This window comes from Cryptomeria japonica, chromosome 7 (genome assembly GCF_030272615.1).
Source record: "Cryptomeria japonica chromosome 7, Sugi_1.0, whole genome shotgun sequence".
Lineage (NCBI taxonomy): Eukaryota > Viridiplantae > Streptophyta > Pinopsida > Cupressales > Cupressaceae > Cryptomeria > Cryptomeria japonica.
This window is the reverse complement of record NC_081411.1, coordinates 608,606,811-608,631,463: the sequence shown is the minus strand read 5'-3', so window position 1 is coordinate 608,631,463 and position 24,653 is coordinate 608,606,811. Positions and strand designations below refer to the sequence as shown.

Genomic DNA, 24,653 nt, shown 5'->3' with positions numbered 1-24,653 from the left:
CAGACTCATCTCATCTTGAATGTTGAACTTGAGCCCATTCAAGTACCTAGCGACCTTCTCCTTTTCATCTTCATGGTACTCTGATCTCAAACTCAATTTGTGGAATTCCTCTATGTAGGAAGCCACATCCAAATCCTTTTATTTCAGATTTTGCATTCTCCTATATAGCTACACTTCATAATCAACAGACATGAATTGGGCCTTGAGTTTGGACACCATCATGTCCCAAGAATGAATTATATTCTTGCCCATCTTCACCCTTTCACCTTGAGTGTAGTTCCACTAGGTTGAGGCAACACCCTTTAGTTTAGTCTTTGCAAACTTCACCTTCTTCTCCTCAGCCACTTCCTTGTATTCAAAATAATTATTCAAGGCAACTATCCAGTCTACAAGCTCTTCGACATTCATTTTCCCACTATAGATAGGAATCTCCATCTTGGCCTCAAAAGAGTCTTTGCCTATTATCTTTAAGGCTTCAAGGAATGGTCTTTGATCAGCATGTATCTCCGGCTCCTTCCTTTGGGGTTCTTCTTCTTCATCCTCTTATTCCCCTTCATTAGTCTCCTCACTTGGCCTTTTTCCTTTCTTCACTGACTTTAGTTCAGCCTTGAGTGCCTCTTTGACTTCGGTCTTTATCATCTCTTCCATCTCTTGGAACTTCTTAGCCACATCTGCGGACATTCCCTTTGGAGGCATTATGCTAACGTCTGCTTGGCTCTCTTCTGCTGATATACACCAAAATCTGTCCTCCCAATGATCGGATTTCCTCTAATACCAATATGATGTAGAGCCCCAAGGAACAAAGACTTCTCACACAAACTCAATCCACTAGACCCTCAACTAAGGTCTCAAAATTCACATGGATTCTTGGACAATCCTGATAGCAACATGAAAAGGAATCCTCTACACTCCCCTTGCTCAATGGGACCCCACTATACCCATGAACAACCCATGGAGATACAACTTCTCACATCAAGACTATTCTTGACACCAACTCTCTTGTCGCCACCTATGGCTACTTGGTTTACAACACAAATAACATTGGAAATAGGTGTGGACCCTATAGAACCACTTGAATAATCCAAGGAACACTGATTACAACCAAAACAACACCCTTTTGTTTGTATAGGTGCAATCAAGATGATTTCCCTCAACAAGATGCCTACTCCTAGTAGCCCTGTTTTGAACTTTTAAGGAAGAACTCGAAAATCATCCTAAGGATACCACAAACTCTTGACACTTTTTTATGCCTCCAATGATGACACAAAACACTGCCAAAACTCATAAACCAACTCTTGTATTTGTTGGGTCAAACATTGCTGCTACACGAGGGCTAAAAGGGCTTTTAGGCCATTTTTACAAAGCAATCACACTCCAAAGGTTTGATCAAATGACACCAATGGATGGAATAGGTCTTCAAACATAACCAAACATAAAATCCGTAGTCATATAGGGTCCAACATACTTAGTTTTACCCGTGCACAATTTTTAGCAGTCAAAACGGGCTAGTCACATAAGGATGCATAGCCTAGGGCATTATTCCAAACTCCACCAACTCAATGGCCCACTCAAAAATCTCAAGTATCTTAAAGTAAATTTTCTCCCCTACCATTCCTCAGATTTTGAGCCAATTTGGCTAGAGGAATGTGGGGTTAAGAAAATGTTTCCTTGGAAACCCTGGTTTTGGAGGGTTTTCAGACCGCGTGTTACAAAAATGTAGATATCTTCCTTATTACACCAAATTTTCCTACCAAATGAAAGAAAAATAAACATAACCACATATTCCTATTCAAGTCAGTGAGTTAGGCTGCATATTGAATCCGTACAATGGTCGTACAAGGCACTATTACAACAAATTTCTAGAAATTTTTGAGTGTTTATTGAAATCTAATCACTGTCTTAGATCCAAACTCCATCATCATCATTCTTCTCGACCTCCAAAGATTTAAAAAAGGTTTCTCCAACCTCCTCAACTGAATCCAACTGAAATTTGAATTAGGTAGCCATTGGAGGGAGAGTAGTTACAATTTTGACAACGAATTGACAACAAAAGTTGTCATCAAATTTGACAACTTTGCACAAACTTCACAACCTATGACTTTTTCCTATGTAACCTATTAGGATACATCATAAACATGAAAAATAGGCCACATAGAAGCCAAAATACAATGATTGCCTCATTTAGGCATGTTGGACATCATTTGACCATGGTTGACCAAATAGGTCCTATGGAGTTCACACTACAAAATGGCATCAAAGCCTTACATGACTAATCAAAACAACTTCAATGGTCTTGAAAGACCTTATTACAACTCAAAAAAATTCAAGGAACCTACAAACACTTCTAAGAGTCTTCATTGCTCAAATGGTCTTCAAATCCTGCAAGGTGCTCCTGCACCAACTAGGGCGTGATGCGCTTTGGTCTTGATTTAGAAATAAGGCATGGGCTTCCCTGGTCCTGAAAATTAAGACTCTAGAATGGGGGAGAATTGGACAAATGATGAAAATGTAGGATTGGAATGGGGTTTAAGTTGAATCAGTGTTGCAATTAAACATTGGAAGCCAAAATGCCAAAGTGAGGCCTATTTGAGGACAAAATTGTAAGCGAGTAACATTTAGGAAGCTACATGTCCCTAATTTAGTGTACCTTTTTTTGGATCATTTTAAGCCTATTTGGGCCCTATTCTACTTTAAATATTTATTATTAATCTTGTAATTTAATTGTCATCAAATACTCAAATTAGAACCATATCTAGCATCACAAACCCCAACATTCTTTACTCCCTTTGGGAGACCCTATTTTTGTGCGACTAGGGTGCCCTCCAACCCTATCTAGCTAGAATCTCCTAAGATCACAAATCATGTAAGTGTCGACCTTCACAACTTGAATTCTAGTCTCAATTTTTATACCTTGACCATTTTATGTCAGCGAAAGCTCAAAAATACCTTGTGAACCCTATACAAAGCACATCTTTTGTCATTCATAAAGTAAATTTCTAAGATCTAGCATCCCCCAATTCAATTCAATTAAGAGCATTCATGAAGCAACAAGCTACAACACTCTACATTCAAGTATGATTCTATGTTTGTGATTTATGTTTATCATGTTATTATTGTAACACTCACAAGAATTTTCTAAATAGGATTGCTTCATCACCTTTATGTGAAACTATCATGTCCCCTTTATAAAAAATAGAAATTACTATTTATAGTAAGTCCACTTATCCAAAAATAGCAAGTCAGAACCTATAGATTAACTGAGAAAGTTTGCTTTTCCATGTTTAATGGGTCAAATCAGATTTATTGCAAAATATTATATTTCATAGAAGAAATATTAAATGCCGAAATATGACATGGATTTTGGGAAGAGAATATTTTTCTTTGGGAAGGAATGTGGTGGTGGAAGACAATTTTAGATAAGTGGTAGTTTTTGGAAGAGAATATTAGAAGGCAATGGACAAATGCAAATGGAGTTAGATTTCTTGCATGTGAGCATATTACCCTTCTTGGAGTGTAATTTGGAGGCAAAATGAAATTTGAATGTGTTTCTCATTTAATTAGTTTTTGGCTTGGATTTGCTATTCATTAACTTTGTCATTTCAACATTTTATGTTGATGTTTTTCAGAGGCTAAGAAACCATTGAAAGAGTAATCTTCTAGGCTAATAAACCAAGGAGATATAGACTTTTAAGAACTGTGTTTATAGGTTTCCATTGGCAATCATATTCAAGGGTTGTAGTTGTGCATCAAAGAGCTGCTTTGTGTGTGTTTTTTTGCTTGAGTTTGTAGTGGTTTTGTGTGTGTCGGTTCTTAATTTATTTCCAGGTTGGTTTGTTGTGGATAGCAGCATATTTTTTTAGTTTTGGAGTGTTGTTACATATATATTTTTTAAATATAACATTGTGGGGAGTTTGGAGAGTATTTTTGTGTTTTACACCGAGTTTATGTAGCTTCAAAGCTTCGTTTTTGGAGTCTAATTTGTAAAGTTTCATGAAATATTTGTAGTCTATTATAAACAGCATTTTGCAGGTCATTATAATGCCAATTTTTTTATAGAATCCTCTATTTGCGCTCCTATAAACTTTTAAGTGTTTACAAGTTTAATAGTGCAATTTTTTATATACTCGATTTTACCATTTTATTGTAACTTGCAAATCTGAGTTAGGTTATTGTTATTTTGGTGAATTTGATATAAATCGCAACAAGGGCTATTACAAAACCTTCATAAGAGGGTTTCATACCTAAGGTATACTTATTTTATTTCAACATTCATATTATTTTCCTTTTGTGGATAAGCACTCTTTTTACATCATCAAAGTTGTGGTGGAGGTGGGAACACCAACATAGGGTTTAACTTAGGCAAGCTCTTATACAATACAAACATTCTTCCCTAATTTTTATGTGTACAAGTTTAGATCCAACAACAAAAGAGGTTACAAACAAGCAAAGAAAACAATTTGCTAGATAGTCACAAATTTTTAACACATAGAAACACTAGGATTAAGGTGTTCAACACCCATGTATAAGACTTTTTAGTTGGAATTTTCAGAGGCAAGCCTATAGGATCTCTTGATTACATTTTTGCCCCTTTCTATTAGTATGGGCACCCCTTAGACCAGGGTGCCCTCCAACAATTTCCAACACTTTTAGCTCCAAATTAGAGCTACAGGTTTATCTCTATGTCTCATTTCTAGATTTGGCTTATTGTCACGAACCGTATTTTGATAATGTGTTATTAGGAGATATAATGTAGGTTTTTATTTATGAATTAAAACTTAAACAAATATGAACATTCATTTTGATGATAATGCAGTTTGTATGCAAATAATAAGAAATGATGTATGCATTTTACTCATGAAATAGGTAATTAGATGGCTAGTATTATCTTAATTGGGGGTCATCATTACTGATGAACTATTGAGTGCAAGTGATGCAGGGACAGGTGAATGAAGATGAAGGCGAGAACAGGAATCAGGTAGAGTTGTTTTTAGCTTATGACTTCGGTAGACTAGAGGAATCTCACACACCACAATAGAAAAATTGTTTGTATTATGACTTCGTCGATGCGTTATTTTGAATTGAAATGATTTGAGTAAAAGTAGTCATTACGTTGATTTCATATATAAAAATGACTATTAGATGAAAAATTAGAGTTAATAAATTAGCGACTTAACATTCCTATTAAATATGATTTAGAATGCAAATTTTATGAGGACATGATTGCAATCGTATGTAGTTGATTATTGTTTTATAAGTTATTTTTAGTTTGAAAATGAGAATAATGGTCTCATCGATTTAAGTAATTGTTTATGAATATAAATTTCATATTTAATTTAATGAAATCGATCACTATATGTATATGTATATGTATATATATATCCATATATTTTATAAGTTTATTAATATCATAGAAAATCAAATTAGAATTTAACTATTAATGATTAAAATGCAAGTGTTAATTATAAATATGTTATTGGTAGCATTAATGTTTATTTTACCAAAGGTGGCGGATGTTTGTTTCACAAAAGGTGGTGGTGGCGGTTTATTGGTCGACTAGTAGAAGTCGACAAAGTCGGCCTCCCCACCAACTTGCAATTACACCCCACGAACTACAGATCACTCCTCTTGGACTGCAGAACGACCATTGTTAATGGCTCATGACCAATGGGGGAGGGAGTAAATGGGCACATAGTGCCATGGCGTTAAGAGTATGCAGATTTTCCATGATCCACGGACGCAGTTGGAAGACTGTAGTCTCAACGATGATGGTGGAGAAGACCAACCACCTCTCCATGATCCAAGGCCAATCACTTCAAGAAACATCACTTGGCCTCCCACCACTCCAAGGCGTGTCGACAAGAGCGACAAAGAGAACTAGAAATACTTCGGGAAGGAGAAGATGTGGAGTAGTTAAGTATCAGACCTGTCTATAATGAAGCCAATATTACAAATTCATAACAATAACTGAGCCTTAGACATAGCAAATTTCATAGGAGAAAAATAGTATATATAGAGGCATAGGCTCGATAGTTAAAGAAAAAAAAAAGATACAGAGAAAGATAGCAAATAGCAAGTTGGAGCAGAGAGAAAGATAGTAAAGTTAGAAGAGAGATTAGAGAGAGATCACTTTAGAGTAGAGATAGAAGGAAAATAGATAGGTGTTTGGAGGAAGATCTGATAGAGAACTCTTGAACAATCAAGGAAGAATTAGGCTGATCTAGAGGAGGCATGAAAGAGTTCACTCCAAGCCAGTATCAAAGCGTAAGGAGGTAGGATCTTCCTTTCATTTTGGTATTTTTGCACTAAGAAATGATAGTGAAATAGAGCTATGGTTGTAGCATAAGATTTTATGTATGATATTCCATGTTTCTATTGAATTTATTTTATTATTCTTTGAATAGACATAGAGGGAAAACATTAGGTGGTACATGGAATGAAATAGCTAAGAAATGAATTTATATTGTTTAAGAATGGTAAATAATGCTAATGGGTTAGGATAGATATTCATTTAAAGAATGTGTACTCAAATTTAACTCATTTATATGAAAATAATCATACTTGCATTACACCTTCTTCTTACTGTGTACTTAATTGATTTATTTGATGAAAATATGTTTTCTTATCAAAATTGCGAAATTGTTATTCTACGAAAGATTGTTTTCAATTAGGTGAAAGTAATGAAATAGTGCTTTATTTATGAGAGTGTTAGGAAATATGTTAGTTCTATTAGTCAAAAGATTGTATTCTTTATGAAAATGTATTCTTATTTTATGAGAACCAAGCTAGATAGGCTTGTGTATGGAAAGTTACCTTCCGGGACGGGTGCCGAATATGGAATTCTAAAGAGAATAGTTGTTTTTTCCAAACTATCTATTTTTGCTATGCATGGTATTATACTCGGCCGAGTAATGAATTGAATTATCCATTGAAATAGATGTAATTCTTTTATTTATGCTCTCTACCATATCCTTGATTGATATTGCTTGTTTCTTAAAAGAATTAGAAAAAGGAAAATTCTTATATCATCTAGGCACGCACCAGATTCGATCTTGTCTTTCAAATTCTTTTGTTAAAGCAATTCGTGCAAGGTTGGGTATTCTTGATTGACCATGAATTTCGGGGAAGCGTAAGCTTAAAGGTTGGGCGGAAAAAGCGCCCGAATCTTGTTCTCGTCTTCATTTGATGGACTGAAAGGAAGCGAATCAGATTGGAGATCGACGGATGTATCTCACTTTCTTTATGTTTGTTTAAAACTTAAGGCATTAGAAAGCCTAAGTATGATATAATGATATGTAATGAGAAATTTGTACCTTCCATTGTATATTAAAATTTTATTTAACTCCTTGATATCTATGATTGTTATATCAATTTATTAAACTTGTTTTATATTATGTATGAAATAGACTTCTTAATTTATTTATGAGTTTATTTATGAATAAAGAGTAGATTATGTCATATAGAGTAATTTATGTCCTTACACTTATTGTGTTGGTTTTTAGTTCCATAATTTACTATAAATGCTACAAGTCATCATTTTTCTATCATTTAACATAGTTCATTCACAAACACTTCACAATCTAAAATCCATTGCAACAAAGGAACAAAATCCAATTGTTCAACTCTCTTATTAGGACTATTGTTGAACCAATTCATGTTTTAACGCTACGTTATGGATATTTGAGATCTTAGTTTGCACCCATAGGCCTAGGATCTCATTTTCATACATATCACCAAGCAATTATTTTACATTACTCTTAATGTGTAGATCTGTTTACTACATGGATTCCATACTCTTTCGACATATTTGAATTATTTCACCTTTCTTGTTATTCTTCCTATATGATAATGACAAATTCGCCAAGATAGAGAATGAAGAAAACTATCTCTAATAACAAAAAGATAGTAAACGTTAAATTACCTCCCTACACTAAATTAGAAAACCTTCCTATGGATCAAAATTTTAATATTAAAATTAAATAGAGTACTCTCTCTAAATGCACAAATACTAGCATATTTTTTTAGGTATCAATATCATATGTTTCAACTCAATATTTTTTTGAATATTGATGGATACTTCTTGGAGTGGAACATCTTTTACAACTATTTTTCCAAATCTTGTGATATTTGTTTCTTCTTAATTTCATCAAGGTAAATCTTTTTCTATCATTCAACCTTGGAAATAAATGAGATATCATTTTCTAAAGAAAGATCCATATCTTCCATTTGTTGCTTCTCACTTTATTATACCTTTAATTGTTATTCATCCTTTGGTTCATGCTCCACAACATCATACAAGGGTTTTATGTATTTTTACTAATATTAGTAAATTTGACCATTTCCCCCTATTTCCCATGATTATAAAATTCTTGAAATACTATTTTTTCTACATTCTCAAATTTCACCTTCACTATTTCTTCATTTCCTTCCACATTTAGTACATATTCTTTTAGAACCATAAATACAAGTTAGATTCATTTTAATTTGAATCATTACCTCCATTTAGTGACCTTGTCCCTTAACAAGGCACTAACAATCAATGATCCATGATCCCTTACAAGAAACATAGAACTTGTTTCCTTTGAGCACATAATTTATGGTGTCTTCATTTATCCTTTTTGTAACAAGTACAATTATGCTTCTTTGAATGGAGGCATATATATCCCTTCTTGTGTGAGCCTTCCTTCAAGTTTATTATGTTGTCTTCAAGAATGATTATATGTTGATGATGATAGTTGTGGCTCTAGTTCCTAATTCTCTTCATTCTACAAGAATATTTTCTCTTTCACATGCTCAATGATCTCCTCCATAGGAAATTTTGACCTCCCCCTTCTTGTGGTGCTTCAACTAGAATTGGACTATACTTTCTATACTGGGGATATAAAAGTTTTCTTTGGATTATTTCATCTAGTCGTACCTATAACAATCCCCATATTCATGAAACTTATAGAGGTCGATTACTTTGTGTATCTTTGTTGAATTTTTCTATGCTCAACATAACATGCAATGATATCTTCCTTCACTAAACTCAGAGCTTCTACCCTAGGAAGCCCCTCTTCTAATTGTACGAAGGTGGGTCCAAAATACATATGAGAAGATCCAATCATTGCCCTTTAAGTATTGTTATTTTTCAACTTTGAACTAACTTTACGAGGCCATTGTGATTATTGGGAATGTTCATATTGTTTTTCATTTTTAACCATTTGTGCTACCATTTCAAGCACCACATCAAACTTCCTTTCTATCATAACTTCACCTTCTCTAATTGAGAATTTATTCTTATTAATATTAGCTCTTAAAGATCTTTCTCCATTATACATCATAGATTTATATAATCCTACTGTGATTCATAGGCTAGTAAGAAAAAAACTCTAATACCACTATAATAACCCCAATAAGCTATTTTGACAACCTTAATATTTACATTAAATTTTAACCAAATCTTATAATACCCAATTTTCCTTATAATCTTTATAATAACATTAAGAACCAAAATTTATAAATGAAGTCAATGGATAACATTTGAACTTATAATCTTCTCTTATTTATAGAGGGATTTGGAATACAACAAAATATTCTACAATGAAAGTATACACAATAGTTGCAACCAATATAGAAACAACCCAAATTGCACTATTTGAATCCTTGGTAAACTATAATTGATACAAAATTAATGAAGCTATGATCCTCGACCATGAAGCTCATACACAACCTCTAATTGAGATTGTTGTATAGAACCAGATGGTTTTATCCTCTTATCCTTTAAATCAAATTGCTTTTTATCCTTTTATCTCCAACAAATCTTAGGATTTCCATCCTCAAATCTTCAACAAATCCAAGGGTTTGTTCTAGAATTCAAGGCTTCTTAAACACAAGGGTTAAGAATAAGTTTGATAAGGGTTTTCTCTTTTTTTTTTGAATGTGTCATGCTTGAATGAATGTGTTTCTTTTATTAAATCACTAAAATTTGTAGCTATTGATTAATATCACCGAAAGGAGAGGCTTTTATCATATGTGAAGACCAAAAAGAGTCAAGATCCAACCAGTTCATTAATGAGAGCATTCTCATCCTCATCCTCCAATGTCACAAGTACATGTGAATATATGCCCTTAAATTTGAGCAATGTTTTTTTGGGTGGGAGAATCTCTTTTAGGGTAGTTGTAGCATTGAATTTGGCCTTTAATGGTATTTTGTGTCATGCAAGAATGTAGGCAGGAGAAAGGAACACCAGAGGTGAGAGTACTAGAGTTAAGGGGTTGGGAATACTTGAAGACCCATATTACATTTCAAGGGTCAGAGTTCAAGAGTATAACATTAGGGTGAATTCACAAAGCTGGTTCCCACTTTTGCCAACGAAGGAATTTGGTGAAAGTGGGAACTTCAATTTTCTAGGTGTTCGAGCGAAATAGTGGTATTTGCTCGAAATACCCCTGGGAGTTCGAGCGAACCACATTGCGGACCTGGGTTCGCTCGAACCACGGGTGACTTTATGTGTGCTGAAATCAAGCCTATTGGTTCGAGTGAATGGGGGTTCGCTCGAACCATAATGGATTCGAGCGGACCCCATTCGCTCGAAGTACTATTCATTGGAACCCTCTAATTTGAGGTTTCTCCCAAAAATTTTCAAAATTCTAAAGAATTAATGACTTCGGAGCTCTGGTTCAAAGCACGAATGAAATAATCTTGATAACCCAAAAATATTAGATTGTAGTACTCAGAGCAAGCTTTCCAACGAGTATAATTTTGTTATATTTTGAGTTTATTATGTTCTTGTTTTTTTAATTTTATGGAAAATTGGTTTTTCATCGAACATGAACTTCTCTGTTCAACGCATTGGAAAAAATAAGAAACTAATTCAAAAAAATTCTAAAAAATATCTATGCCCCTGGTATTGATGTCTTCTTTCTAATAAAAAAAAAAATGAATTTCGATTTACATAGAACAAGTTATGTGTTCAAACATAAACCTATGTCTAAATTATGACTATTCGGACTTCAAAACTTTATAAAATGAAAAATATTGAACATATCACTATAAAACCAAATGCAAGCCCTGGATATTGATGTTACAAAGCAAAATTTGAAAGAATTGAGTTTTTATCATTTATAGAAAAAAAGTTATACGTTTCGGGAGGCACCTCACTCTTAAAAAATGTAGTTTGTTGTAAAAAACTACTTTTCGAGGGAGATGGAAATTTTTTTAAAAAATCCTTCACAAAAATTTGAAAAAAATGTATATAGAATCTACAAACAAAATGCTAGAAATCACTAATTTACACCATCTTCAAATTTTTAATAGTTTAAAAGTTATAGTTCTTGGAAGTTGAAGATTATTTTAAAAATGTACATCTCAGTGTCAAAAGTGGCAAAAAAGTGAGAACCATTATTATGAGTTCACCCATTACTAGGTAGCCAAATAAGAAGATATCCAAACCTGTGATTTTGATGAGGTGGCATGGTGTAAAATGTCAAGGATTAGAGTTCAAGGATTCCATGAAAAAGGTGCTTAAGTTTGAAGATTAGGTCATGAAAGGTTACTCAGTGTAAGTATCAAGGAGTTAGGGTTTGGGATAAAGGGCATACTGACAAGGAATGGTGAAATATTTGAAAGAGGTAAGGGAAAGAATAAGGTTTGGTGAAAATCATGATGGAATGGAGAACTTTAAAATCCTATCAAGGACAAAGGGAAAATGTAGAATTGGAGGAATAAGCATGGCCGGATGAGAAAGTTTTATATCCCTATAGGTATAAAGGGAATGAAAGACTTGGGCGAGAAGACATGTAAGAACCGAAAAACTCTAAAACTATTAAAATTTGACAACCTACTCATACTCAAGGAAATGACTCAAAAATACCCCACACTTAGGATTTTCTTAAGATTTTCCAACTTCAAACACATTGATAGGTACATGGAGAACAACAATGAATAACACTTGGACAATATTAGCAAATGGAGACCCATGCAAATATTTATTAGATTGATTATGATTGATGTGAAAAATGGGGCAAGGGAAACAAGGGAGTAGGGACATGGATATATTTTGTAATTTGCTAGGATTATGATACTAGGCTCCAATAGGTTTATCTCACCAAAAATGGGAAATAGGATTTTGGTTTTTAAACATAAATTAATTGAAAATGGGACTTTGCGAGCATTGATAACAAATAGGGTTGTTTTAATCAAGCTCTAGGAAACATTGTGTGACTTAGAACAAGACCAAGTTGCACTACATGGTCTTTTCTTTAATAATATTTAAACTAATAAATTTATATCTATCATAGTGTTCTCATAGTGATTCTAGAGCCAAACATTTGATTCTAGTCAAATTTTGCATCACATTAATTAGTCAACAAGGTGAAACTCAAAATACATACAAAGACTAGATAAACATATTATTGTCTCACCATATTTTTTATTTTAAGACTTTAATTATTCAATACTTAGTAATTTTTTTTACAATCTCATCTCTTGTCTTATAAACTCGAATTTTCTTATCCATACTTGACCTAAAACATATGTCCATGTTGAATAAAAGATATATGATTACATGTATAGTTCAAGAGATAATTCATAGAAATTAACCATATATAAATATCACAATTGAAAAATAAATGAGTTATCAAGTCAAATAACAACCAATCAAGTAGGTTATATTCACCTTGTAGAGGAAACTACTAGTAAAGCTCTCAATATTATAGGATTCTAATGTCTATATTCACATGTTCAACCATTTTAATTATAGCTTGGATTAATTCTTATGAGTAATTAACTAGATACTAGTGAATTTGATTGCTCATAAGTTATAGAAATTAGTAGTGATCTCTTTTAACTTCTTAGATAGACCTTCTTGGTTCTTTTCAAAACCTTCAACTATGACTAAATGTTGGAGACTTTCTTGGTGAGATCTAAGTGGACTTGGAATGCTTCTTGCAAAAGGTGGGTAATGTTTTCCATAAATATTGAGTTTAGAATGAAGTGATTAAATTTGGAACCTTCTATAGATACGTAAGATTAGGAAAAATAGTTAAACATATTGATCTTTAGATACTTAATTATGGTTTGGAAACAAGTTGTAGACACAATTTTCAAGTGGAAATAAATAATCTGAGGGTTTCTTTCCATGATAGTAAAGAACTAAAGGGAGTGGGGATAAAGGACAAAAGTGAGAGCCAATTATTCTTGGTGAAGGGGTAGAACCAACAAATATTTTCAAAATTCTCTTTCGTCTTATATAATGGGTAGAGAATGGGTTGAATTTGAAGGAAGTAGAGGTTGTTACCAATGGGAAGTCTAGCATGGAGAAGTTTGAGCCATTTGCAGTTAGTGAAAGATTGTTTATATTTAATATTAAATCTTGTTCGTCAAAGAAAATGAGAGAAGCATAGATATTTAAACATGATTGAGAGAATTTAGAACTATTTTCTAACTTGTAATTCTTAAGGAAATTAAACAACCAAAAGGTTAAACTCTTGAGCATGTGTAATGAATGTGACAATGTGTGAGATGATCCTTCTATTGAAGAAGGTAATTTGAAATTTTTATTGAATTTTTCTTTGTGTTTTTCATTAGTTATTAAGGATGTCCCATAGATCTATACATGTTTGGATCCATTTCATAGATTACATTCTTCATTTGAGATATTTGTATAGGGCAAGAAGTCGATCATACACTTGAATAAGACAATTCTACTAAGCAATGAGGTTGGGAAGTTTAAGTCATCTCTTAAGGACTAGTCATAAAAGGTAAATTATAGTGCGATAGCTTTTCAAGTCTTCTAAATATTGTAAAACCGTATTGACACACAAGTCTCAAAGTAAGGTGTTAGAAGGACCTTACTTTCAAACCAACAAAAGTTCATAGTCCAAAGGGTAGTCGTGAAGAGAATTATATTTTGTCACATTACTATTTACTAGATAAATTATGATAATAAATGAAAAACTAAAGAAAATATATACATATAAAGCTCTAGCCAACCATAGTATGTGGTGCCATGATAACATACAACTTCAAAGTTCACATATTTTTTTTATGTTTTATATAATTATATTTTCTTGAAATTCAATTTTAGTACTTCCTAAATTAAAGATTCAAAGTTGACACATATTTGTGCTCATGGAAAAATAGATGTTATGCAGACAATTTTACCATGCGACTTTCATGTTAATAACAGGAAAGACAAAATGTCCCTCATATTAAGTTTTGGCTTTCAAATTGAACCTTAATTTTCAATAAAATTGCTTGTATGCCCTAAACAATTCTTAAGTGGTTAGCCCCATAATAAGTAATAAATATTGTACTTAGAAACCTAGGTAGCACTACACCAAGAGTCCCATTTTACTAGACCATCTTTAATTCTCATACGTTAACCTTCTCAAACTCTATCTTGCTATAGATTTTATATTAATGATTACTAAAAAAACATATACTATAGATTTAAATTTAACATGTGAGTCAAAATATTGAAGTTCAATTGGTTGGAGATCATTATCGATGAGGGTGATGACATGTTCCTTGGATATACCATCCACCAAGGTTCAAATCCTTCGAAAATGCAATAAATAAAGGATGAGGTCAACATCAATCCCAACTGACTTCCACAAAATAAATACCCCTCAATTAAAAATGTATCAAATTAAACTCATACTGTTTTATCAAATTGCTAAAACAATTTAGATTTAACAAAACCTCCCACAAAAAAAAAGAAAAAAGAAAAAAGAAAAAAGACACATTATACCCATAACAAAAGAAACAATTCTTAATATTACACTAAATGTACTAATCCATTGACATTGCTCAAAATGTGTAAAGAGGATTGCATTTCCTTACATGGAGGTGGAAAAAATTTCATAATGAAGAGAAAGACAAAAAGGTGCCTAATAAAGTATATCTTTTTTTTAAAAATGTATTGTGTAAACTTTTTAACGTATTTGGTGATGTTGGCACAACACACCCTTCGACTCCACGTGAAACACTCTTGACCCAGAGCTATGAACAAGTGAGGTCACAAACGAGGGACCTCATCCCCATATAACAATGCTAAGGCTCAAACCTTGCGATCACAATGGCCCAACAGGAGTTAAAAAATTGTGATCAAAACAACAACACCACCACTTAACCAACACACTATGAGAAGAACCCAGATAAAGTATAACTTAACTATCCTAGTAACATGATAATTTAATTAACGAAATCTTGGACAAAAGCCTTTTGGAAAATACAAAAAGACGAGAATCCAAGTAAAATATTTACAACTCCATAGGGGAGAGGGCCCTATACATGTGCACCCTAACTTTGCGCTTTTCAATTACCTATGTGGATATTTCAAATTACTCAACAATCGACTTGTCAAGTCCTCTACCTAAAAAAATCGTTCTCAAGTCCAAATGGTCAAATATGATGCCACATTAGCATGCATTTTTGTGAAGGTGTCCAAAATGGTCCAATTTGTGATAAGACGATAAGTGTGCATTAAGTCATGTTTATTTTGCATTGATGTGGCATCATATGATTGATTGCTTTTTGAATATTAGATATACCTTTTTTTAGATTAGCATTGATGACCATTTTAAATAGACATTTTTATTATAGCATATATTGATACCTTATAACCTTGTCACTCTCCCCTTGTCACCTCCAAATCTTACATTTAATGTGACTAGTAAGCTAGCTATTCCCCAAAGTCAAAAGATCAAACACAAAATCATGTGCCCACCTAAGCTTTTACTCGCGATTCTCTCTCCATAAAAACCACGACTTTAAAGCCTTCAAAACAAGCACGCAATACGACACCTCATAATCTGTTCAATCTACTATTCCATTTTCCCAACCACAAAAATATTTTCACAATCAGTTATTATATTTTCAGAGAAAGCCCCGTAATATACGCAAGCTTTTCTGAGTTCCATACGTCAATTGAAAACCAGACTAATTAAATACAGCCGGTGTAACTACTGTTGACTCTTTTTCTCTTCTCTCCTTTGTTTATTATTCATTTTCAGCTATTAAAACGGAATAAAACCTTTACAGCACGCCGTTCGGTGCAACTACTTTTAATGTTTCGCAGCTTCTATCGATTATTTTTTCTGCCACTCACTTGGAAGCTTCTCATAAATAATATTTTTTTCTTTTTCTTTTCTGGCTATCTGTGCATTTCTGTTTCTTCAACCTGTAACTTGTCATGCTCGCTTCTATTCTATTCTCAAATTTTATTGCCTCGCTTGAATATTTTGAATATCGTGAAATCAAATCCACTTTCTCAACTTCGGTTGCGCCACCGAGGTATTTAAATATGGAGGAGACAGAATTGCGACATTTCCTGTCAATTAACAGTAAATGTCCATAAATGGTTGCGCGAGTTCCCAAACGTCAAAGGTGCAGATTCAGTCCAAAGAGCTTGGAGTGCACGTACTTCCGTCACCGTCTAGTACAATATTTCTGGTAAAAGTCATGTGCGCCTCTTTAATTTCTTTCTTATTTATTATAAACTTATCAAGAATATTATATATTATCTATATATGCGTAAGCCTGTTTTGAACTTATTAAAATTAGATTAAAGGGAAAATTGGATAGACAATTGAGAGGATCTTTTTCGCTACGAATCGGGTGAGTACCAAGTCAGACAATTGTTTAGAGTGGGGAATACGAAGTCTAAGAAAAATGAGTTGGTGTGGTGGGACCAATGAAAGGAACCCACATGGAATCTATGTGCCTCCGTAATGCCACGTGGAGTAGGATAGAGTTCCCAACCCCTATACTGAGTGTTCTACATGTCACATCATAAAAAAATGTTTTTTAAAGTACAGTCTATTTGTTTTGGACTTTTGTGCTTCTCGATGATGTTGGCTATCAGTAGATCCCATAAATTGTTTGTCTTAAAAAATGTTATGAAAAACGTTCATTCAAGTCATTGAATACTAGAAACTGTCATGCTGAATGAATGAATGAGTATAAATGGCGTCCATCGGGATCATTATGGGATCAAGAGTAACTTGTTACAAATATTCAGGTTCTTTTCATTATCAGTTCGTCTGATGTGAAGCTTGAGCTGATGTGAAGCTTGAGCTTAAAATTGAAGTCTTGCCTTTTCAAATAGCTCATTTAGACCGCTCACCTTCAAATTATACTCAAATTGTCATCATATGATGTATGGATGTCCTCATATACTACATGTCCACCACCCCTTTATTACAGAAAAGACAAACACAAATTCTTTTCCATCCAAAACACAATTACCTAATTCTTGTTAATGGAGGCAAAGCCAAAATTAGGACTTGGTTTTTAATATCGAATTTAAGCTAAAACAACGGGTATCACACGGAAAAGAATGGCAGGAGACTGGCATAGCAGTACACGAGTAAAGAGAGTATCAATAAATAAGAGACTGAACTTTGACTGCATTCAGAAGTATCAAATCATGGAGTGGGAAAATTTGTTTGAGGTAGAGATTGAACTCTTCCCCGACAGATCAGTTGGCTATCAATATGGCTGACAGGTGTCTTGCTTGTTGTATAAGAACCGGTAGACATTTTTAAGCTGCAATGAATAGATTACTCTGCTGTACAAAGCAAATTAAATTTTCATTGTATGTATATGTAATACGTAATGTTTGTCGACAAGAGTAGCGTACAATAAAACCATTAATGCAATAGTTGGTACAAAGAAACCCTCCTATTGTAATCTGTATTCTCCTTGTTTTATTGTGACAGACTATTTATTGAGCTCGGTCTCTCTGTCAAAGTCTTAATACAGACAACGTGAGAACGGAAAACAACAAAGGAGGTTATACATATACTATTATAATAAGATAAATTCTGATTCAACAATTTATATTTTTCATTTACAATTGAATTCAGAAGCTATAAGATAGATTCTGATTCAATTGTTTATTTTTTCCATGTACAACTGAATTCAGAAGCTATCTTATTGCAATAATCCAATGGAAAAAAAAGAAAAAAAAAAATTCCTTAAACAAGTCATAGACACAAAACCATTTAATTTAATTAGTGTTGTGAACATATGGCCCCAGCCAGAAGTCATTTACAGTAGAAGCAAGAGAGCAGACACTGGCCATCACAAGTATGAAAAAAAAGGCCAATGATCACATGTATAGCAGTTTCTCTTCAGAGGATCTCAGTGGCACAGGTTTGGACTGAGGCTGCAATCTTAGGATGCATTTGAAATGAAAGAAAGAAGTAGAAAAAGACTAGACTACATTTAAACAAAAACTTCTTACTTCTCATGAGACATATTTGTCTCTTATTATTCCATTCTGATAATAGATCATGAAATATGATCTGAAATGTTGTAATAAATCGAAACTTACATTATGAGTGGCAAAGAGGAGAATGCTTGTTGTACACCTTGGTATTGCCTTAAATGATTCTAGCCCACAATTTTTTGCTATAATGGCATGGCATGGGAAATCAACAGGCCCTTGGTAAACTGGTAAAAGTAGATATTCCATAGAATAATAGGAAAATATGTACAGTCTAAGGAATGAGATAAAGACCTATATTAAAATTAGACAAGCAGTTTTAGTGTTTTCTTTTTGGGGAAGTATAGCTTCCATTTACCCTAATGCTATCCTAAACTCATCTAATTTTTTGTTTTTGTAAATAATCCTTAAAAAAAGGTCTGTGATTGTTCAGTCCCAATTTCAACAAGCTAGATGAGGTTTCTAATCTTCTGCCTTCAATTTGTCTGTGTTGTTTTGAAAGTCAAAATGGAAAATTTTCACATATGCAAACCTAGGGTTCCTTTTATCAATGTTGGATTTGTAACTGTGCTGATTTGCAGTCTATGTGCTTGTTAAAATTGCTGTTAATCCCACATATAGGGGTTGTCAAATTGTTTTGCTTCTGTCCCCTAATTAAAACAATCTAGTCCAATTTTAAGATACAAACATTTCTCACATAAGCTAAGAAAAATTTGCAAATCTGCAAACAAGTTTCTCAAGCAAAATCCAAGAGAAGACAATAATCACATCCTAAAGCATATCAGAACAGTAATAGTTAAAGAAGGTTGAGAAAGTGCACCATGAGCATTTTAGAGACGTTGCTAGCCCCAAACACTTTGTGAACACAGGCAAACTTCTGAGGCTCATTTGGGGAAAAATATGGAGAGAAAGGACACTCTTGAGCACATCTCCTTCTCAGCAGCTTGCATGCAGCGCATGGAGTTGATGTATTCACAGCTTTCTGACCACCCATCATGTCTACACCCTATCTTTTACAAAATCAAAACCATGGTCTTTTGCCTAAGACAAAACCAAGAATACCCATTTGTGTCAACTGTAAACCTTTTCATTCAAAAACATTTCTTCTGATAGAAATCCATAATTAGCTGTATTACTACAATACCAAAAGCTCCATACCTTCTTTTTCACATTCAATGAATGAATATAATGACGTCCACCAGACTAAACAGTATATGAAACTAAGAAAACAGCCTCAGTTTATCTTCAAACTCTTTTCGATATGGGATCTCCTCCTACCAAGCATCAGCAGATTGTTCCAGCCAGATTATCTGTACACCTGTCCGTCGAAATTGTAAGAGGCAACTTCTCAATCACTTAAATAGTTAAATGTTTTCTCACAACTCTTGAAACCTAAACAAGAAGCACAACACACAGGTTCTCTATAATCTTGATAGAACAGTTAATGGTATAAAATCTTTAGACATGACTGTTTACCTCCAATATGAAATTTGTATTATCATCATAACTTCAATCTGTCTGTAACTATTGTTCTGGTATCCTAAGTCTTTAAGATCATCCTTAGAACCCAAGTGCACAGAAATCCCTAGCTCATTGATCTGAAATCCCTAAGCCTTAACTTGTAAAGTCCTGTAATCTTTAAGGTCAACCAAAAGGCTGAAGAGAAACAAAATCTAAGATCCCTGAAGGAATTTTTCTCACAGGAATAGTTTAATTATATATACAGAAGAAGAAAAGATCAATGGTAGCTGCAGGCCTGGATTTTGATGATGATGATGATGGATTCCTCCAAATCTGACTGAGGTTAGTTGGCATAAGATTAAAAAATCAAACTGTAGCATCTGGAAGCTATAACTTTATATATGGACTTTTGAAGCTGATAAAGAAAGAAGATAAATTTAGGTGATGCACATGATCTAGAGTTGTGATAGTCAAAGCCTCCCAATTGTGAAATGTAAAAGATAAACAAGAAATTACCTAATTAGGAAGACAAATTGTCTGTGAAAAGTAAAATTTACACTGTTCAAAGAAGCGAAGCTTCACGAGGGATTCCCATTACTTAAAAAATCAAAGTTGACAAACATCAACTTCAATGCTGATTTTTTTATGGCAAAGAGGCACTTGCTACACTATAATATTATTTTATTGTTCAGAGGTTCCGTTTCGCTGGCAGGAGGGGATTCCCCAGTCGGCTTATGACTTAATCAATATTCGTCCTGGTACGAGATTAAGCCAAACTGTTTGGTAGGGCACGTTAAAGTCCATTTCTTTGTTTTAATGTCAATATAGAAGTAATTTGAAAAAATATAAATATTATGACAGTGTTTTGTAACAAGTTTTTCAAATTCTAGTATTTTTCTGAGATCGACAACGGGGTTCCATTGCTTGATTTGATTTGATTTTCTTTTTAAAATAGTCATTTGTTTAAAAAGATTATGGTCTCTAAGACGTATAAAAAGCAATTTGTAGCATACAAGCTTTAATTTAAGATCACGTGCTTTTACTAATTGAAGATTTCGTTTTACTTTATTTTATTGTTTAAATAAAGGTATATTACTGAATACATGTAAAACAATTGAGGATTTTATAGTGTCTATATTCATTTTGTTATTGGAAAGTTAAGGACGAGTCTATGTTGATATTTCTTCATTTCAGAGTCAAATTGAGGGATATCTATTTTGCCAAAATCTTTCACCTCATCTCTTATATCATAGCTCTAGGGGTTTGAACCTTGGTGGATGTTGAAATCAATGGACCCTCAGTTTGTTGGTGAAGTCTTTGCTAAGGAAGAGTATATGTTGATACCTCTTCATTTGAGAGTCAAAGACGTGAGGGGTACCTATTTTGCCAAAGTCATGTGAGACACAATCCTTGCCTCGTCCTTATATCATATTTATTAAGATTTGGACTTTGTGGATGTTGAAATCAATGGGCTTTTTATCTATTGGTGGAGTTGAATGGATCTCGGATCACCCTTAGGGAAGAGGTTTGAGCCTATCTAGATTGATATAAAAAATCTCCAAGAGAAAAAACAACATACAATCACTCTCAACAATTAAATTTGTATGAAACAATAAAACATTTATATTTAATATTTTATAATAAATAATTAATATATATTTTAGTATTCTATCAAAAATATCAAGTTTTATCATTTTCTATTATATTCAATATTTCTTGAACAAAGAAAAAGTAAAAAAGTAAAAAACTTCTAATTTCAAGAATTCATAATATTGTATTGAATGTTTTTAGATTTAGTTATATAAACAAAAATCCATCAAATTTTTGGATCACACATTTTCACATTCTCTTCTCTTGCTCTCTATATCTCAATTAGAGAAATTGATGATTTTTTTAAACAATTAAATTTAAAAACATTCAATACTATATAAAAATTAATTATTATTTTTTTACATTTAATTTAATCTTATATATTAAAAAATTTTAACTTCTAAAGTTCATAATATTGTATTGAATGTTTTTGGATTTCAATTATGTAAAAACCATTCCATCTACATTGTCTTCCCGTGCTCTCCACATCTAAATCAAGAGTATGGTGTAAAAAAATGATTATTTTTTTTATGTAATCAAGTCCAAAAACATTCAATACAATATACAAATTAATTATTACAAATAAAACAACTTTAATATAAAATACCCATTTACATTCAATTTATTTTATATTTATTAATAAATGTTTAATATATGTTCAAATGAATTTGTATGGAGTAGAAAAATAACTATTATACATTTTAGTATTCTATCAAGCTTTATTATTTTTTATCATATGAAAATTCATTATTTATTAAACAAATAAAAATATAAATATAAATTAAAAAACTTCTAACTTCTAAAATTTATAATATTGTATTGAATTCTTTTGAATTTAATTATGTAAAAGTATTTCATCAAAATGTGAGATCACACATTTTTTTATTGTATTTTCTTGTTCTCCATATCTGAGTATGACGTGAAAAATTGATAGATTTTTTTATACAATCAAATCTAAATACATTCAATACAATATAAAAATTAATCATCACAAATAATATTTTTAAAAAAATACACATTTACATTTAACTTATTCTCATATATTCACTCTTATATACTAACAATCATTTCAACGTCAATAATATATCAATCAATCAATCAAAATAAAATTCAAAATTATCTAAACCTTAATCATATGCACAAATTTATAAGTTTTAAATAATTTTTTTAATAGAATTAAACATGATATTCCTACACCATATTTTATCTTCTACCTCTTCATTTTTTATATACCTTCTATCAAATCCTTCGTAAGCGGGCTTTATCCAACTTCGAATTTTATTAAATAAGTCTGGTGCACAATATATAGGTCTGCTCATTCCCGTGACTTAAAAAGGCTAAAAATCATTTATTTCTTTATTTAAAAAGTTGAAAAAGCAAAACGCCTTTTAGTTAACGATTTCATACGAGATAAGACACACACTTCGCGTTATCTCTTTCTGCACGAGTTAAAATATTTGGCGGTGGCATTGAAAAAAGCCAAGTCTTCGTAGCAGTTATTTTGCACGATATCGCACACGCAAACCATCGCAGAAAATCGAAACCAGAACAACACGTGTTTCCTTTCTAATGACATTAGATTAAAGACAAAGTAGACGTTATTATCCCCCAAATAAAACAAATAAAGATCAGGCTAAACTGGCAAGAAGGAAAAATAATAAAGTGCGGTTGTTCAAAATGATGTCTATGGCAGCATGTGCGTTTTCTACTAGTTTATTTATTTCTATCCGTATCGTCAACGTCCAAATTCATGCAAATTCATGCAACCAGTTGCCAAATCCGTTAGCCCATATCAAACGCTATCTTAATGAAAACGTTTTCTCTCACAAAACAACAAGTTTAAGCCAGCTGAAAGATGATGAGTTACAAGTGAAAACATTGAAGAAATCAATGTCAAATCAGCCCGATCTTTCTTAAAACTGAAGAAAGAAAATACCAGTTTACAAGAAAGAACTTGTCCTGCACGTCTCTGTTTCTTCCTCAGAGAAGGAGAAGAAACAATGACATAAAACAACTGGATTGGTGGCAAATAATGAGCAAGTCAAAACACACAATAAAGGCTTTGGTGGTTAGTTGGCATTTCATTTGGTGCAAGTACATCACTGAGTTTCAATACGTTAATTTTCACCAACTGAATATAGAATTTCTTTGGAGCGTTGAAAGGGAGGGCCGAGTGACGTAAGCAGCACGTGTGTTGGGAAGAAAAGCTTTGCAAGACTAGTGAGGAAGTGACAAGTTGTTGGGTAGCCAGTCACTGTAAGCATAGAACATAGGGTGGAGTACGGAACGGTGTGGATTCGTTGCGAGCTGAAAGGAATGAATCTGGACCATTGCTTGGTATATCAGTATAAGAATTTGTGTATATATGTTGTGGGGGAATAGGGTTTAGGGTTTAGGGTTTAGTCAATGTCGAATGCTGAAATGAGTGTGATGGATGATAAGGACTTCTGTGAATCAAAAGTCATTCACCTCACGAGAGGCTCTTTTAAACGTGTTTGATTTCCTGTTTTTATTATTTATACGGATTTGTTTTTTTAATTTTGTTTTTTTTGGGTTTAATATTGAGGAATTTGTCTATAAGAAGAAACACCATATCCTAGTCTACATACAATCTATATTAAATCGATGGAGTTAGGCTTCATGACAAATACAATTCTTACCTAATATAAAAATTGTGTTCTTTTGGAAAGTATAGTGCTAAAATAAATGTTTTATGGTTTATGTACCAGCATAGGGAGACATTTAAATGACTAAATATAAAAGAATATAAATCTTTCATCAATTGATAGTTTATATATAATGTAATATTTTCTAAGTGTTAGATTTTCTACAACAACTTTAGATTTCTAGATTTGGTAGCTCAATTTAGGGAACTAGCTATGCGGCCATATAAGCGGCACATCTCCTAGGGAACTGGCTATGTAACCATATAAGAAACACATCTCCTAGTGCATTTCTTAATAGATTTATGGCTGATGATTTATATAATTGCATAGCAATTTATTATTTATGATTGAGTATGTTCCTCCATTTAATACCGATTAAAGGAATTGAGTTGGAAATGGTGGGAAGAAGGATATACATCTTCTTCAAAGGGAAGAATGAGAAATGATAAATAGAAAGGTAATAAAAATATTTGAAGGAATTACAAGCAACTTGAGTGCATAATTTATTAGCTAAATTAAGAGATACTTGATATTACATGTGATCATTTTTCTATATTTATTACTCAATACAAATCACCCTTTGATGTTTTACTAAGAAGATCATTATAGGGAAGACAAGTCTTATAAATACTTGAATTGTTTAATGCCTTTCTTGAATATAAGTTAAGCTTGTTAAGGAAACATGATGGGATATGGTTTCCTTGGAATTGAATGTTATTGTTCT

At 32.7% G+C, this 24,653-nt stretch overlaps 1 protein-coding gene across 3 annotated transcripts in view; it reads right to left on the bottom strand.

Annotated features, from left to right (window-relative positions):
* Positions 1-20,206, bottom strand: part of LOC131060628 (LOB domain-containing protein 15) — an 83,369-nt gene extending 63,163 nt beyond the window's left edge. Inside the window, exons 1-3 of one of the 3 annotated variants that reach the window (XM_057993938.2) lie at positions 19,689-20,206; positions 19,371-19,530; positions 19,033-19,253 (exon numbers count right to left, since the gene is read on the bottom strand). In XM_057993938.2, coding sequence (XP_057849921.2) covers positions 19,033-19,209 — 177 coding nt within the window. In that variant the 5' untranslated portion in view covers positions 19,210-19,253; positions 19,371-19,530; positions 19,689-20,206. The remainder of the gene's footprint in view (positions 1-19,032; positions 19,254-19,370; positions 19,531-19,688) is intronic. The other 2 variants (XM_057993939.2, XM_057993940.2) reach the window with 2 other exon arrangements.
* Between the last annotated feature and the right edge of the window lie 4,447 nt (positions 20,207-24,653).